Source organism: Solea solea, chromosome 4 (genome assembly GCF_958295425.1).
Source record: "Solea solea chromosome 4, fSolSol10.1, whole genome shotgun sequence".
In the NCBI taxonomy this organism is placed as follows: Eukaryota; Metazoa; Chordata; class Actinopteri; order Pleuronectiformes; family Soleidae; genus Solea; species Solea solea.
Genome location: NC_081137.1, coordinates 15,702,469 through 15,721,276, shown reverse-complemented (window position 1 = coordinate 15,721,276; position 18,808 = coordinate 15,702,469). Strand labels below are relative to the sequence as shown.

The 18,808-nt window shown below is 39.5% G+C and overlaps 1 protein-coding gene across 1 annotated transcript; it reads left to right on the top strand.

The window, feature by feature from the left end:
- Positions 1–191: 191 nt before the first annotated feature.
- c4h21orf91 (chromosome 4 C21orf91 homolog) lies at positions 192–17,664 on the top strand. The gene is made up of 5 exons (XM_058627592.1): positions 192–302; positions 2,625–2,758; positions 13,194–13,700; positions 14,252–14,314; positions 15,252–17,664. The coding sequence occupies exons 2-5, from the start codon at positions 2,632–2,634 to the stop codon at positions 15,458–15,460; spliced, it is 906 nt and encodes a 301-aa protein (XP_058483575.1). The 5' UTR covers positions 192–302; positions 2,625–2,631; the 3' UTR covers positions 15,461–17,664.
- Positions 17,665–18,808: the final 1,144 nt, after the last annotated feature.

Sequence of the window (18,808 nt, the reverse complement as noted above, 5' to 3'; positions counted from 1 at the left end):
GTGACCCGTATGACAAACTGAACACATATCCATAAGATAGTTATATGTATTTCTACATAGAAATATATGCCTGCTGTTTGTTTGTGTTTTACCGGTAGCAGTCACTTTCACATTAACTTTTGATGTATCCTGCACCCCCGCGGGTGAGGCAGTGGTACAGTCCGCCGAGAGGCTCCTGTAGCTTTTACTCCTTTCTGGATTTTACCGTGACGTGCAGCGCGGTGTTATGTTTGTGTGCCCACCGCAGCGAAGGAGACGCGAGGAGCTGTTCACACAAAAGCTATAGCTGCCCGGGTACAAAGGTGAGTTATACCAGAGCAAGTTACCTCACATTTATCACGTCATCTTTATTTTGTGAAAAAAAACTCGCTGTTGAACTACGTCAAATAACGGTCACGATCCAGCCGGAGGAGGATGCCTGTGTGTGTGCGGTTAGCTTAACTTCTTGTTAGCAGGTATTTGTTGAAAGCAATATTACGCAGTTTATATATACGTACATATGTATTTGCCTGTATGAAGTATACAATTGTTAGAATGACAACTTCAAATAGCTTGCAGTCGGAGTAGTATTTCACAGGCCCGAATGCATTTTAATTGCGGACAATGAGAAATATACGCAGTGGCGAAGGTTAAGTACATGTGAACCGACACAGGAGAAGTTAAGACGGATCTCGAGTCGTCAGTCGAGCCCGTTATTACTATTATTAGCTGCTCTATTGACCCACTGTGAAAACCGAACACTATGGTATAGGTTAATAACTCGGTCTAACATTTAATGCTGCAGAATGATAAGGTAATTTTCTATATGAAACACTTTTAATTTACTTTCACGTGCTGTAATTAGGCATTAAAAACATCGAAGAGAGAATGAAAGTAATCAATACAAAGTGGAAAAATAAAGTCAGGAGCACAAAATGAACCAAACAAAGGTAAAACAGATTAAATTGAAGTACAAATATTGAAATCTTCTAAAATAAGTAACACAAATAATAAGAAATCATATAAAGTAGTTGCAATAATCATGTACGACCACATCTTTTGTAGAATAGTTCAGGTAAAAGCACATGCCAACTAAAAGAGACTAGCTTTAAGTGTCAGTTGTATGTTATGGTTTGTGTCTGACTTAAAAGCCTCCATGTTGTCATAAACAACAACCAGTGAAAAGCTTTTGTTATCTTGGTGCCATTTTCTCGAAAGTGTGTCACATAGTATTTGTCTTTACAACCTAGTTGCTCTTAATTACTTTACATCCTCTATATCTGATATATGGTTTTCTGCGGTTTTTTTCTATAAAGTTGTCACATTGGCCTGGGTTCTCCAAAGGGTGCTCACACTGGAACATGTGGATTTCTAAAAAGAGATATTGGGCTATAGAATCAGTAGTTGTCCAAGTACACCTACAGTCATTGCAGATGATTTGATATAATTGATATACTGTTACAAATATTCCATGTATTATGAGAGAAAATATATTGGAGCAACTCTCATTACAGTGTAAGTTCTGCTTTTTGCCAGTTACAGATGCTATTAGGAAATTTGCATCCCAACACCAAGACATTGAGTTGCTTAAATACTGTACACTGAGAATGGAAAGCACACAAAAAATGTAAATGTTTTCTTTCTAAATGTTTTGAGGAAAGCACACAAAAAATGTAAATGTTTTCTTTCTAAATGTTTTGAGATGAACATGTAAAGTGACATGTTCATGTCACTTTACCATAAAACAATGTCTCCATTCTGTAATTGTTAATGTAAGTCCAGTCTTCTTGAAACATCCTCTTATTATATTTCCATTGAGACAACTATTGTTTTCAGTCAAAGTTTATTTATATCGCACATGTAAAGCAACCACAGTTTACAAAAGTGCTGAACCAGATTAAGACAACAATTAAAACAATTAAAAGTTAAATTACATTGTTTTGATTGTTATAGATTTTGTGTGACTGATGTCTATTTCCTGTCAACACCATTGTTTGGCACAAGCTGCTTCCATACATGCACCAAGCCATATGTGTGAACACAAATGTCTTCAGAAGTAACTCCAGACATTCTCTGGATAGTCTTCTGCCAGCTCACTAGGCTAATCTCTGGATAAAGTCTAGAAGAGTACTACACAGAACTCTGTAGCAGTCATAGTGGATAATACACAGTGAGTAAATGGGCGACTATCCTAGCTCCTTCCCCTCACCTGGATCCTCCTGGAGATTCTCCTACTGTTGTGAAAACATCTCACCCAAACAGACTTCCTTTACATTAATCATATGTGGACAGCAAACTCAGTAGAATTCCCAAACCCATTTTGCAGATACCATGCCTGAAATGGCTATATTGAATTAAATCAGGGTGTTCTGTGCTATCTGCAGACAGCTGTACTGTTTTATCTGCTAGTGCGGTAATGTACCCATAACGTCAGTGAAATACAAGTAAATATTTTACAGAAAGGGACATTGACTTGTCTCATTTACTGTACCAAAAATAGCCTGAGCCACAGGTTTCCCTCACCTTACTCATGCCACCATAAAGTGCATTTTTTGCAAGTTTATTTCAAAGTGTGGCCTAATTAGCAAAATTGATATTTGTGTTATTTAGCCATGTACTCTCTTTTTCTGATTATTTCCCCCTAGACAAACTATGGATGAAGAGGAGCAGTTTGTGAGCATTGATCTGAACGATGACAATATCTGCAGTGTTTGCAAACTGGAGACAGAAACAGGGACCTTATCTTTCTGTCATGTCTGCTTTGAACTCAGCATTGAAGGTAAGACAATTTTGCATATTTGCTCACCACTGATTCTCAGAAAAGATAGTACTGGTTTGATCGTTGCTATCATATCTTGTGTATAAACATGCATATACACAGCCATATTCTTTATAGTCACTCAGGATCATGCACTGTTAGGTCGAGTTATGGTCGTAGCTTATTAGAAGAAGATACAATTTACTGGCTTGAATTTTGCCATGTTTTTGACACTCATATTCCTGTATCTACTTCGTCTATTATTTCTAGGTTTAAGCTGGGGCCGTGCACTGTGGCATATGCGCAGAGCACCTAGGCCAGCTTGAGTCTGACTCCAATCATTTTTTAATAATATCATGTAAATGTACAGACTGTTGTCTGTCTGATGGGATTCAGAGATAAAATCCATCTTTACCTCTAGCTGTGTGCAGGCTACCTTCACAGAGAAGCAGTCTAGTGTGCATACATAGATGTTTTTGATCATAAGTTCCTATCTCGGCAAATATATACTTTTATCAGGAGCTGTAATACAGCCCGATAGCCTTTTGCACATTTTGGATGTGTCAGTCAACTGCTGCCCACAAGCACTTATTTTATCCTTTCCAGTAACAATGTAAAAGATACATGTACAGGGTAATGGGCCTGCAAGACCAAAGCATGCACTAGAGCAGGCTGTTGTGATTCAACCGTCTGATGTTCCACTCCAACTCAAGAGCTTGTGTTTGAAGCTTTTTCATCTCTCAAGTAATGGGTGGCCAGTTTGAAGAAGAATGGGAAATCACAAGGGCTCAGATAAGCCTCTTTTTTGACACTTGATACACATATGATTTTTTTCTGCATTGTGTGTGTGTGTGTGTGTGTGTGTGACTTATAAAGCAGTGTCATATAAACTGAGTAGGAGCTCCCAGAGGAGTGTATCATTCTGTTGAAAACAGGAAAAAATGCATATGCATCAAACATTTATACTGTAGATCTTATTCTGTAATGCTGTCGGTATTGTTTACTCACTATGTTATTTTTGGGATGTAAAAGTCTCAGGCAAACATTTTTAGAAAAGTGCTTCGTTTTATTAGTAAATACTTTTGCTTAATGAGGATTAATCATATATGTTAGAAGGGTGTAGCCTGGGTTTCATCTGGCTTATAAACGTACCATGACTTATTAAAACAAACAGCCTCAGAAAAGGATTGGTCTGTAAGTAACATGTTAGATAGATATGTTTAAACTAGGGCTGAACGATATATCGTTATCGTATCGATATCTAGATATGAACATTCAAGATATTCATATCGCAAAAGCAACGATATAAACAATATAGATTTTCCCCCGCGCTCGCCCTACATGTACATTTCTGGCACAATAAACTTCATTTTTACGATTGTCCTTGAATGCACCACTGTGGCCAGCCAACCACAAACCTTATTTCATGCTTGCTGTGGATCGACAGCTGAAGCCAACCAATGACAAACATAGGAGGGCGGGAGGGAGACGGACACTGAGACGCACACACACACACACACACGACATACACAGCGGGAAAGAAAGTGACATGAGCGCGGAAGATAATGCGGCCGGTGACGATTTTGTGCCAAAACATAAATCATCGTATTTTGGATTTAAAAAGGATGATGTCAACCAGAGCGAGGTGTTGTGCAGGTCGTGCTTGGCGAAAATTGCGACGAAGCAAGGTAGCACAACAAACATGTTTCACCACCTGAAACAACACCATCGCGTGCTGCACGAAGAGTGTATTACAATGAGAGAAACACCGGGGACTTCTCAGTCATCCCAAAAGAAGCCCAAGCAAAGTGTGTTTACTGATGCGTTCCGTAGCGTTACACCGTATGAGTCGACGTCCACCAGACAAAGGCGTTACGGACGCTATAACATACCACATTGCAAAAGACATGGTACCCGTGTACACAGTCTCACAGTGAGTTCTCATCAATAAAACTGCACTTTCCATGTGGAAAGTTTCCACAGTCTTTTGTATTATGATGTTTTTATTTTTCTGAAAAATGATTGGTTTTCACCGAACCCGTAGTCATATCGTATCATATCGATATCGAGATATCTGGCATGAATATCGAGATATGAAATTTTGTCCATATCGTTCAGCCCTAGTTTAAACACACCTACATTTTGCTGTCCTATTCAGAATGGAAGGGTCTCTATCTCTCAAAAGGAGTTATACAACATGTCAGCTCTCCACAAAGGCAGGAGTTGTACATCTGGTTAAGATGGGGGTCAAATTACGCTTGATATTGTTAACGTTTCAGCCAGACTGCTATGTTAATGTAAGGCACACTCGAGCAGTAGTTTATTGATGTTACTTTTGGGAGTATCTTTAACAGTGTTTCTGTCAGAAAATACCTGTCAAACTGCATTAGTATGGTTGTATGCTTTTCATGGTACAGGTTTTGATGTTCCTGTGTGGCAATGGTGTGGTTTTTTTATATAACTGTTGGGTCTGGGGGAAGAAGAGAGGTTGGGGTGGTGATGTTTGCAGACGTGTTTGTATCTAATGCATCTGAGTGTTTTGTTGGTGGGAGGGGGGCTTACTAAGCTGCATGTTGCTGCTTTAGGCATGATGAAACTAAGGCTGAGCCTCCATGTGCCGGCTGACTGCTCATGCAGGCTTAATAGCTGCAGTACTCATTCATCATGTACCATCGTCCATTAAAGGAGAAGAGAGAACAAGTCTAAGCACCACACATGCAGAGTAGAGGAAACGTCGAGCAGAAAGAATGGTCTCAATCAATAACACAACCTCTGTGTTTTTCCTCTCCTAATCATGCCATCTCAAGGGTGAACTGCTGCTGCTGAATATTCAACTCCTTTCTCGCTCTGTATTTGATTTGAATATTTATTAGAAGTTGAAGCAGATTTTGAAAAAAACTAAAATAATATATATTGCATTTCAAGTGTTGTAAGTGTTAAGGAAAAATGTCATCTCCCCCAAATCTTATCTGCCTTTCCCTATTTCTTGATTGACTGGACTACAAACTGCTGTAAACACTGTGCCAATAAGAGTTATATACTGCTGAAAGTAATAAATCAATTATTGCTTTCATGTAATAGATGAGAAATCTCACCATAGTGTATATAGAGCGCAATTAAAGCAGGTTTACACATTGACTAAAGCTATGTGTGGTTCAGTTTGGCACAGTACGGTACGGTACTGTTTAGAATGGGTGCCAAAGAATACACAAAAAAATACATACCATACTGTACCACACCGAACCGTTCCACTGAAAGCTCCATTAAAATTGTCTCCTATATCATATTCCAATTATATATGTTTACTAGGATCACAATTTTTATGACTCGGTTTCAGCCTAGTATTAACAAGAACAGCAGCAGCAGCAGTAGTGGTGAAAGCTCTCTGTGGCAACAATTCTGAATACAGTACGGGGGCAGGATGAATGTTCAGGAAGTGCAACCTTTGTTGTAACTCCAAGTGGTTGTTTCCTGAGGAAACTGCTTTGGTCTGTATGCACTTGTTCCATCAGAAAGCACAAAATATAAATTGAGGCTGTTTATTTGTAAATGCTCGACATCTACCCAACAGGGGATTTGTTACATTCAGACATTTCTTTTCTGTTTTTAACCACACATCTGGGCTGTGCACTACTTGCGGTTACACAGCCCTGAGCATCAACACTGTGCAGCAGACAACAAGGGGGCTGCTGCAGTCTCATACCAAAATACCAAGAGACGGTGCAGCAGGTATTGTTTTTGTTTCTTGGAAGTAATGTTTCTCTATTAAGCTATAGGAATCAATGTATTGCAGAGGAACAGCGGGCTATTGATGTGGCTAGTTGTGCTGTGTAAACACCGGAGAGTAATGAAACTAGTGATCAGGTATTGTTACTTCCTCTCACAGGTTTTCCTTTTATAGGTCTTTTGGTCATCTCCGGCTCCTTGTCAGACATTGTGAGTGCTGAGCAGCCCGGTTCAGCAAACCTCGCTTTGCTATTCTTTAATCTGCTTATGTAATGCAGGCAGAATTTTTGCTGAGGCTTGATAATATTACCAGCTGTGTTCAAGGTGGAAAACAACAAACAAACAAACAGGAAACAGCTTTAACAAGAGGCTAGAATGATTCAATTCATGCTGATTCTGGTTGTTGCTCGACAGGGCCTATTGAAGCCTTATCGTATAAACAACTTATTCATGGGGTGGTGAACTCTTCACCCAGGGGTATATAGGGAGGCCCAATTATGGTGCTGCCTGTGGCAGCAGTGTGATTCACAGTTCAGCTCCAGAGATTTTCTGAACTGTCTTTATTGTCCACCTTGCTAAGCCCCTTTTTTCTCAGCCTCTTAAAATTTACAATTGTCAATAAATTGTCTCTTAGGTTTTTTTTATTATTATTATTGTGGTAGCCTTGAAATATGTTTTTATTTCACCATAGGTCTGTCAAGATCTAAACTAACTTCACTACATAGTCTAAACCAGTGTATTTTCACAATATTTTTGAAATTAATAATGTGACCCAATTCACAACATAATCTTCTCACTGTTTCACATATTATTATGAATATGTAAACCAGACATTTCCAAGAGATATAATTGTTAAACGAACACAGCTAAAAGACAAACACTTGAATCTTGTAATTGGCTGGAAAACTATTCTGCCGTGACTCATCTGTGGGTCTCAACACATTCTCTGGGAATGACTGGCTGACTGTGATATCTGGCTAATGTCAGCAAATAAACTTGCTGGATTGTAATGCAAGACTGTTTAAGTATCAATTTACCATACCATACATACCTGCCCTGCAGGATGCACCGGGGAGCAAAATTGTGACTTGCATGAATGTTTGCTTACAATAATGTTAAATTTCATCTTCTAAAATCATCTGCTTTCAGCAATCATATATACTGTACAACCATAACGGAGATATACTTCAGGTATATTTGTATTTATGACATGCATTCAAGGTTAATAGCACTAAATATGCTAATACATTTGCCAGTCATCAATTGCTGAAATTTAGATTTGACTTGGACTGCAACCATTAATGCCACTTGTGTGAGAATTTGCTGCAGGTGTCAGCAGATTAAAGTCTTTTTGTGATTATGTCTTTTGTCACAAATGCAACCAGTCTGTTTACTTCTGTACATGATTGATAAAGGAAAGTCACTGATTGAAGATATAGTCCAGACTGAAGCAAATCTTTGACTGAATAGACTGAAACCTATTTTTGAGTTTCATTCTCGTGTGTGTTCAGCTTTTGCTGCTCTGTACTGACAGTTGGTCCACACTGGGTGCATCTGCAGTGCATGACAGCTGTGTTGCTTATAGTATCTGCTGTATCTTGAGCAGCTGTGTTGTTCACACGGACGGGGAGTGGGTCTGCCATGTTTTACATAGGGATTGGCTTTAAAAATCATAAATATATGCTTTGAAATACTCTAAATGCTGCTGTACTCAATTAAATGCCAGGACTCTTCAGTAAGAAGCCACTTAACTGTCAATCCTGCAAATACTTCACAATAAAGCCTTGTTGAACAAATGTTTTGATTGCTTTTCAAACTATGAAACCGGTACAGCATGAGTTGTGTTTGACATATCTAAGAGTTATAGACCTACTTGAAACAGTGGTGAACGGTCTTCTTCACTGTCTATTTTCATGTGGCTCTGTTGGACACCTTACTGCTGCTGACCTCTGTCCCACTTGACCGTCTCTCAACTGTCAGCTCATATATGTTTGTGTGTGTATGTGGGTGTGTCTGTACTTGAATGTGTTGACTCCTCAGGGCCCTTTCTCGCATAAACACATACGTTGTGAGGACCACTTGTCCTCATGGAGATCGAAACCTGGTCTTAATGAGGTAGAACCTCATTTCTTAGGAACTGGTGAAATTTAGGGCAAGATATGAATTGTGGTCAGGTTAGGATTTGGGTTAGACATTAATTGGCCATTGTTAAAATAAGGGGGGATGCTTTGTTTAGGCTGTCCAAATGAATGGAAGTCATTGTCTTAAAAAGAAAAGCTGTGCAAACCTGTGTGAGAATCAACTCCTTTCACACGCTTTATTCTTGTTCAGTAGAACAAAAGTGTGTGTGTGTATTTAATTAAATTAATTTTGAAAATGGCACAAAACAACAACATACTCCTCAAGTAACCTTAACCCTCAACATATCTCAAGGTGCTTTACACAGTAAGCTTGAGAACTTACCACAGAGAAACACAACAGTTCACACATGGAGTTAACACTTGACACACACACAGCATGTGCACCCATCTGCCTTGACCACTTGGGGTGAGAGGAGAAAATAAAGATTCTGGAAACATGAATAAAGATCAAGAACACAGTATGAAACTTAGGTTCCTTTCATGATATTACACAATGCCAAGTCTGCACAGAGGAAGACTGAGTTCAAGTAGGAAAAAACTGTGACCACTAAATACATAGTAGAAGGAGATGGAACAGAGGGATGTCTTGTCTGGACAGCCTGAGGATTTCTATAGCCTCAGTGGATTACTTCAATATTGATAATGATCCAAGCAAAAAGTCATCATCAACTTTCTCCTGAGTTTTGTTTGTTTGTTTTTCTCATTTCCCTTGTGACTAAAACTTGTGACATTGTTAAGTCTTGCACTTGTGACGATTTCAGTTAACCTCAAACAAAAGATGCAGAAGCCCTTGGTTATATATCACGTTTTTGCAAGCAGATTTTTCACACATCATTATTTCTTTTTACCAGAAGCCTGGTTTGTTTGATGTCTATTTCTCTTGAGGCTCCAACTCTCCTGATTCTATTTGTATATAATTATTTGTATTTTCTCCAAGGAGTAAGCATTTAACAGCTGAAAATGATGGCACCAGGTGTTAATATTTACATCTAATCTGATGTACCAAAGCTTGACTCACTTGAATGAACTATGTTCATTGTTTCACTTAATGGCCTCCAACCTGACTACTTCCTCACAAAGGAGCTGGAAAAAACAACCATACTGCTTGTCAGTGTTGTTATGTCTACTGTCTCTAGCTGACTGCTGTGGATTCAACATGGGAATAATGTGTGTGCCTGCTCTTATGTACAGTATTTGTGTGCAGCCATGAAAGGCAATAGAGCTAAGCTGCTTAGCTGGAGTGAGGTCTTTGGCTGGTGGTGGCCTGCCCTGGTTGTGGGCCAATGATTTCCATGGTAGATCAGTGGTAGCCAGTGTGTTTTTGTTTTAGTCTGAAGACTGAGACTTATTAAATTATAGCATGACTGACTGACAGAAAGCTCCTGCGGCCAATATTAAAATATTTTATTGGCCACTCATTAGTCACTATGCACACACAGACCTATTACAAACCGTCTCACAGCATGCGCGATAAAACTCATTTTATTCCTCATTCTTTTCCATGTTATCTCATCCCAAGGCAGTTTTATTTGTACAGCTCAAAATAACGAATTTCTCTAAAACCCCCATTAGATTAAGTAAACAATTCTCCAACTCATCCTTGAGGACAATTGTTATAGTGTTGCTTGGGGGAAGTACCGTTTGTTCAGCTGCTACTAAAAAGTGATTACAGAGCTGTTTATTTTATTATAAGTAAATGGATAAACTTGACTTTCTCATTTTCACCCAATGCCAATTCATACATCTACATGTAAGGTTTACATTGAACTCAACTAAAACTATATGAGTGTTTCCTGTATTACCTGTCAGGCACAGGTTGTCAGTTACTGCCTCTACTGCAATCAACAGTTACAACCCTCTGTCAAAGGAAACCTCAAAACCCCAGCTCTTTGTGTATATGTGTATACAACACTAATTATGAGGCTTTGGTAATGTGTGTGTGTGTGTGTATTTACTGTGCTCATGTGGTGTTGGGGATGATTTGTTGACCAGACTTTGTTGTCTGCTGGTAAAGATCTGTAAGAGGCATGTGTGGTAAACTTAGTGATCTTTGAAATCTACACAGGCGACAGTAACACTCCTCTTCACCTCCGATTCCAACACACGCGTCTCTCTGCTGAGAAATAGCAGCCTCTACCACATAAACGCCCATGCAGCAGGCTCTCACTTTAGCCTCCTTCACCTCAGCCAGCTTTTGTTTATTAATCTCTGGCCCATTTTTCTCAGAGGCTGTTTTGGTATAAAAGAAAGGTTCACTATATAGCAATGTTTATGCATTGTGCAAACACCTTTTAAGTCAAAATACAATTGCTGTGATTATTTTCCCTTGTGTAAAATATATATTAAAATATATTTCTTCATCTTTCACACAGGAGTAAAACTCTGAAATTCTTTGTGATATTTATTTTGATAATTATCGGTGTCATTATATGTGATATGGATTTTTTTTATATATCATGACATTGGTTTTTGTTTTTTGAGATGAGTTGGATTGTTCCTGTTGTTGAGACCCAGGTTCATCTGATGCTGTGTGTGTCATTACGCAGAATAAAAAAATTTAATTTAGATATTTAAATAGATGATCTCATGTGAACAGAGATCACTCGGGTAAAATCACTTGGGTAAAATATGCTTCATATTAGAGCTGTAACTAACGATTATTTTCGTAATCAATTAATCTGACGATTATTTTCTCTATTATTCAAGTAATCGTTTGGTCCATAAAATGTCAGAAAATGTTAAAAAACTTTCATCAGTGTTTGTCGAACCTGGAAATGATGACGTTCTCGAATGCCTTGTTTTATCCACAAACCACAATCATTCAGTTTTGATGTTGTCTTTGTTATATGGAGCAAAGAAACACATTTAACAAGCTGAAACAATCAGAAATCTTGTTTTAATAATGAAAAAAGCTTTAAAGGGGACATATTATACCCTATTTCCCCCATTAAAATAGTTCCCTGGTGTCCTAATGAACATGTCAGTGACATGCCTTGGTCAAAATACCATAAGGATGAAGCACAATAGCATTTCAATAACCCTGCTAAACCCGCCCCTTTCAGAACGCTCGGTTTTCGTGCATGGTCCCTTTATATGCAAATGAGACACAGGCAAACACACACCCACTTCTTCCAGGGGGTTTCTGATTTGTCCTTTTTACAGCGCTCACTCGCTCAGCTGCTTCTCGTCTCCCCCTCCCTCCACTAGTTCTCTGACAATATCAACATGGCAGCATGCGCAGAAAACAGCGAGAGTGCCGTCAAAGGATGAGACGTCCTACATAAGGATCGAGCCGAACAGTGCCGAACTGTAAATCAGTTAAATACACCTAGGGACAGCACAGCTGATCGCCACCGCTGATCGCCAGCAGCGCACGGCGATCTGAATAAACTGGCGCTGTATCAGACCGGTGACTGTATGCTCCGGAGCTGGCGATCAGTTTAGGCAGCTCGCCGCTCGCCGCTGGCGATCGGCGGTGGCGATCAGCTGTGCTGTCCCTATGTATCCATGTGTCGGAGGTCTGTTCCTGTGACGGCACTCACACATACAGCGCCAGTTTAGGCAGCTCACCGTTCGCCGCTGGCGATCAGCGGTGCTGTCTTTTTAACTGATTTTCACAGAGAGTGCAGCACCGCTGATCGCTACCGCTGATCGCCAGTGGCGAGCAGCATAAACGGCCGCTGTATGTGATCAGACTGAGTCTGTGCTCCGGTCATGGAGGACGTACTGAACAAATATTTTTAATTAGGACGTGTCAGAATGGTTAGTTATGAGCTCCATGTGACCTTTTCTTAAAAATGTGTGTGTTTGTACGTCGGTGAAATACGTTCGCTGACTAAATACGGCGACCGCTGGCCGCAGTCTGATGCGAAGTGGTGCGAAAACACGTTTGCTGACTTTATCCGGAACATTAGCTTCATATATAAAATCCTCTGAGGCTGGAAGTTTGTGTAAAACACTGTGCTCCACTGTGCAGCCACCAACAGCACACTTGTCCCTCCACGTTGACATAATACCGCTCTTCCTCCCTCGCCTGCACTCTCGCAGGGACAAGGTGGAGCTAAGGTGGAGCTCTCGAGGTAAACTTACTGGTGGGCGGTAACATTCGCGGTGAAATGCGCATGCTGACGTCATAAACGCAGGGAATTCAACATCAAGTGTTTTATCGCCTATACTTACACTTAGGGGAACCACGAAAACATGACGGAGTATTCTTTTTCCACACTTTGGTGACTGGTAGGGCCCCCAGAGTCCCAAATATAAGTATTAAAATGGTTAAAAAGTTGATTTTGCATAATATGTCCCCTTTAAACGATTAATCGATTATCAAAATAGTTGACGACTAATTTAGTAATCGATTAATAGTTTCAGCTCTACTTCATATGTTTACATTAAGACTGGGTTAATCTACTATCCCTACTATCTCAACACTACTGGCTAATTCACTGCACACTAAGCAGCTTTCAGAGTCAGTCTGCCAGTTTTCACCAGCTAGTTAACATTGATTTGCTGTAGTGAGTTCACTTGGTCAGCTCTTGCCTCTTCATCCACTTTGACCTTCTCATTGCTTTTTCGCTGTGTAATTGCAGGTGTCTCCTCTGTGACCTTGTTGCATTCAAAGTCCCTGCGTGGCCACAGAGACTGCTTTGAGAAATGTCATCTCATTGCCAACCAGAAGCTATCACGTTCCAAGGTCTCCCGAAGTGCCTACGAGGGCATGAAGCTGGCCTTCAGCCAGAAACTGAACCGCATCATCCAGTATGCCCAGAACAAAGACTCTGTCTCCTCCAACTGCCTCAACAGACGGGGGACCAAGCTTCTTTGTTACAGCCAGCAGGGTGACCGTAAGCTGCTGCCCCAGTCAGATGCCCAGGTGCCCCGCTACACGCCCCACTGGGACACAGGCAATGCTACTGGGCTGCCTGATTACGCTATGGGGATGTTGGAGTGCCACACAGCGGAGGAGTTTGGGCTGCTGCAGCAGTCACAGTCTGACATTTGGTCCAGTGATGGCAGAAGAGGCCTGCTTGGGCGGAACCAGCCTTCAGAAGGAGGACAGGCACAGCACACACGCCAGGGCCACAGCAGAGACGAATGTGAGCACATTTAAGATAAGATTTTATATCTTTATTTTCTTAGCTGGATTGAAGGATAGTGTGGACAAAACATCAAAACAATGACTGACAGACCACTTTTTCGCTAATAGGCAGCAGTCAGAATGGTAACACACAACCACAAGATGCAGTACATGTTGCTTGGTCTGTCCTTCATTGTGGTATCTCCAGACAAAAGTATATTTATATATAAACTCTTGATGTGTCCTTAGCTCCCTCATATCTTGTCCTTGTTAAAGCTGCTCATGACTACAGAGTACAGACCTTGGAGGAATGTGAGAGCCTTCTAAACTGCCCTAATTTAAATTCTCTGCTGAAAGATAGCAGGCATGCCACAGGTCTATGCTATTTGCATCTATTTGTGTGTTTATCTACATTAGCTCATCGTCAATCTTCAGCACGCACTGCATTATAGAGGAAACTTGACTGCTGCCCTCATATTTTTAAAAAACCTGTTAACTTTCAGCTAGATGACATACTGATACGTTATAAGCAATATCTGCCATACTAATCAAAACATTTTTTTCTTACAGTAACTAAAATGAGTGTTGATGACCTCCATCAGCTGAATGCCCAACTTCTGATGCAGATTCAAAGTAAGTGACGTTTGCAATTGTTGTGTTCAACTCAAGATTCTCTCTTGCCACATGAAATTGTCAGCCTCCTCAAGAAAGGAGGAGTTTTTTTATTCACATTTTTACTTCATCTTGAGTGTGAGCTCATGGATTCAGAACAGGAGACTCAGTGAAGCAGGGGATGAAACACTGCAAGGCCTCTCTTGTCAATACATCATTGTCTTCCACGTGATCAGCTGTTTCGAATTGCACACTGTGTAGTACTCACTCATACACACCCTGCCCATCTGCTGACTCCCATCATTCAACAGCCAGGCTCCTGTTATCAGACGAGCACGGATGAACGCACTTGTTTTATATGCAATAGATGACCCAAGGCAATCCCTCCCTCAACTAAACTCTTTCTGCCAATATTAACACTTGTTTTACGGTATTTATTTTTAAATTGTCTTACAGACTCTCGTTTTACTAAGTTTTATAATGTTGGTGCTGCAGCACTGTTTTGAATGTTGAATGACTGTTGTGAGTGATCAGATGAGTCCAATTATCATTACATGTTCTGGTGTCAAAACTACTTGATCTCTTATTCAGCCTTCAGGAGATGTCACATGTTTTCAAGACTTAACTCAGATGGGGAGGTTCTTTTTTTATCCTAAGTAACTGACACACCACACAAGCCCAATATGTATGGACTACATGTACTGGAAAAGTTCCCATGTCTCATGTGTTGACATGAATGTTTCTCCATTTTCCTTGACGGTTTGAGACACTGTTCAGTTTCTGTCACGTTGTCTTTGCCCTCTGCTCTTTCGCTAATCACTTAGATTGATTTTCTTTGTGTTGTTGTTTTGCCTCTGTGTTTCATTTGTTTAGCTGTTTATGATGATTTGTCCTTGTGTGTGTGTTTGTGAAAGAAAATGCTCAGTTCTGTTTTCTGTCTCTTTCTCTATCTCCACAGAGGTCTTTGAGGAGCTGACTGTGGCTGTGCAGGAGAAAGACTCATTGGCGTCAGAGCTGCATGTGCGTCACATTGCCATTGAGCAGCTCTTTAAGAACTGTACCAAGTTACCCTGGCTGCAAATTAGCAGGGCAGGGGTCAAGGCCAGCAACAACGACAGCAGCAGCGGCAGCGGCAGCAGCAATAACAACAGTGACCATCTGGAGTGACAGTGTTGCTGCCTCGCTGGGGTGATGTTGACAAACACTCGAGCATGCTGACTGGCTGAAAATGCCTTCAAGTATTCAGAGTGACTGCTATGACACTATGTTGACTCTGAGCTATCAGCTCTGCATTAGAGCAACATTAAGGACTGGGTTGACATGGCATCTTGTTGTGGTTGGTGTACAGTTTAAAAAAACATTGTCGGTCTAACCTGGGATGCATGTTGATAGCAGAAGGGGCTGAGAACATCCTGGCTCCAGCACAAGATACGGACATGTTTTTACATAGTCCTTAAATGCTGACTTTAACGTATACAAACAAAAATGTTTGTCTAATTCATTTTACACTGACTTGGTTTTATTCTCTTTTGTGTGCTGTCATCTAGTTCAACTTTTGTTTTTTTTTTTGCTTTATTTTTTGTAGATACATTTTTAATGTTTTTCATCTGATCATGTCAACCATGCATATTCAAATATGGGTTTTAGCTCTGCGTCATACTCATCAAAATGCTATTTTATGGTTTGCTGTAGAAGGCTGGAAGAGTTACAATATTCTTTAATTAATAAGGCACTGACAAATCCTTGATGCTCATTAGATGTCCTCTCACTGCCAAAGGTTTTGAAAGGCAGTCCTCTGAAATTCTGGCCATTCAGGTAGATTCAAGAAATAGTGGACATTGGAAGATGCACGTAGTTATATGTTATGTATATTAAGAAAGCTATACATTTCCTTTTGATAGTAAGAATATTTAAGAAAGCATTGAAAGACTGTGTCATAAAATCAGTCTGTTACAGCCAAACGTTATCATTGCAACAGAGACGATTCAGAGTGAAAAATGTATTTTACTAACTGAGCTGGTTCTTGATTGTGAATGTTATGACTTTTGGGAGTGTCGCTGAACTAATACAGGAAAGCAGAAAGTGGAAATATCAATTGCAATATCTTCTGCACAGCTTAGCAATAGGAGGTATTATGTTTTGAACTTTTTGGGTGTGGAATAACTATTATTGCTGGTGAGATTTATGTGATATTAGGCACAGAACAGCTTGTCGTCTGTCCTAAAAGATGTGAAGCACAAGTTTGCTATAGAGGGAGAAACGCAGCTGCCAAACCAAAGTCTGTATTGTTTCATGTGTAACTTCCAGGTTTTGGACTTGGATGATATTACTGGAGGAAGATGCATTACCAAACAAACCAAACGTAGTAACTTTTCTCCTCTTTTTGGTCCAGTGTGTGTACCACCAACCTTTATTCTGAAGGTGTTGATGTGGAAATTGTTTGTTCTCCAGCAAACGTGTGCGTTTTTACAATTTAATTTATTGATTCTTTCAGTATGTTTATGTTCAGTGTTAACTTGTGTTGCCCTCTCCACTCTACACGAGTGTCTAAACTGATACCACAGCAATACAAACAGTACAGTTTGGTCTACTGTGTCTCTGTAAGTCCCTGATTACTGAACAGAGGGAAACAAAGGAGAATGTGAGGGTGGTTTTAACAGTTTGTAGTTGTGGTTACTCTATACTGTAATTCAGGAATCCTATGCAAGAAAGAGACAAATCAGAAGCCTTATTAAGTAGAAGACATGTATAAAGAGTATTGGTACAAGAGTTTTCCTCAGTGGAGGTCAGAACTATGTGCATATAAGGTGTGGATATTTAGAAACACTCAGCATGGTCGGGTGTATCTCTTTTCTTTCTCTTTGTAAGAGATTAAATATATTTGACCCATTTGGGGTTGAAAGTTAAAAGATTTTGCTCCGTTTAACTTTTGTCTTGGTTTTATTTAGAAAAAGGTTCTTTGGTGTTTGAGAGTAATCAGATTAGTGGTCCTTGATGCAGGTTTCTAGTAATTCAGTCTTCAGTTTTTTTTTGTAGTTGTGCTTCAAATATGAATGCTGTGTGTGATTATACTGTGGAAACAAGCCTGGACCTGTGATTCTACTCGGGCTGTTCTGTTTTTGGTTGTCTATTTTTCTCTCATTATGTTTAACTGGAAATGTCAACAAACCTGTTACACTTCAACATCCATCATTTTGGACTCACTTGACTTTTTGTTGTCTAATGTTGACCAACAAGTATGCTTTTGTGTTGTGTGATGTTTTATATTCTATTTATTGTGTTTGTCCATGGACATTACACAGCCTGTGTGGTTTGTGCTTCAGCGACTTTGTATTTCTTTTGTAAAATATAATAAAATGAAATTATTTTTACCACTTGCTCTAATATGGTGTTTTCCTAATCGTAGGCAGGGCATGGAAAATAAGAGAGCTGGTTCTATCTCCCCATGTGTACTTGGCTGAAAGAAAAAATGAAACTAAACAAAGTTACTGTAAAGATGGTGTTGGTTGCACTGACTTAAATAGAGGTTGGGTTCCCTCTTGTGGTCAAAAAGGGTTTTGATTTGTAGATGTTTGATTTCTTATCTAAACCTCATAGGCTAAATAATTCTAAAAATGGAATTGTGTAATTTTAACACTTTCATATAAAAAAATATATTAAATAATTTTATTTTAATACTGAAACTGAAAAATACTATCTTGTCTCACTCAGCTTGGGTTTGCTGTTTACACTGTTCACCCAAACAGAAAATGACTATTTTGCCATAATTGATTAATTTTTATTATGATCACAGACGATGCAACCACAGTGTCACTCAGTTCTTTCATCAGCTGTTTTAATTAAATGAAAAGGACCCTGTGTATTAATGGGTAATTAAAGGAATTGCCAGTGTTTCACATTTTCCAAATTTAAATGTTTTTGCCTTCCCTTCCTCTCTCCCTGTCCTCATCTTGCAGACTGCAGGATCCAGATCCAGCTTTGAGGCTATTACTATGATTATGATTATCATTAGCAGTAGTAGTATTGCCATCATTATTATGCTATGATTAAAAGTGATATCAGTTTAATTTTTTATCAACAATCTATTCTACTGTGTGCATAAATGACACTGTAGTAATATAAACATACTGTATCTTAACTGATTCAGAACTGTCTTGTCTAAACCTACAGTATAACTTGATACAACTGTTATATATCAGAATCAGAATCAGAATACTTTATTATTACCGGGGGGAAATTGTTTTTGTTCCAGATGCTATAGAAATAGAAATACAGCAGTGGAAACAAGGCATAGGATATGGATATAAAAAAAACAGTAAAATAGGCAATATGGTGGAATTAAATAAAATATTAGATAAGAAATAATAATACAATAATAAAGTAGAATATATATCTGCTCCTGGTCTCTCTCTTCTGTCTCTATATCGTCTCCCTCTTTCTGTCCCCCATTTTTTCTTTCACCCTAACAGGCCGAGGCAGATGCTGCACATCTTTGAGTCTGGTTCTGTTAGAGAT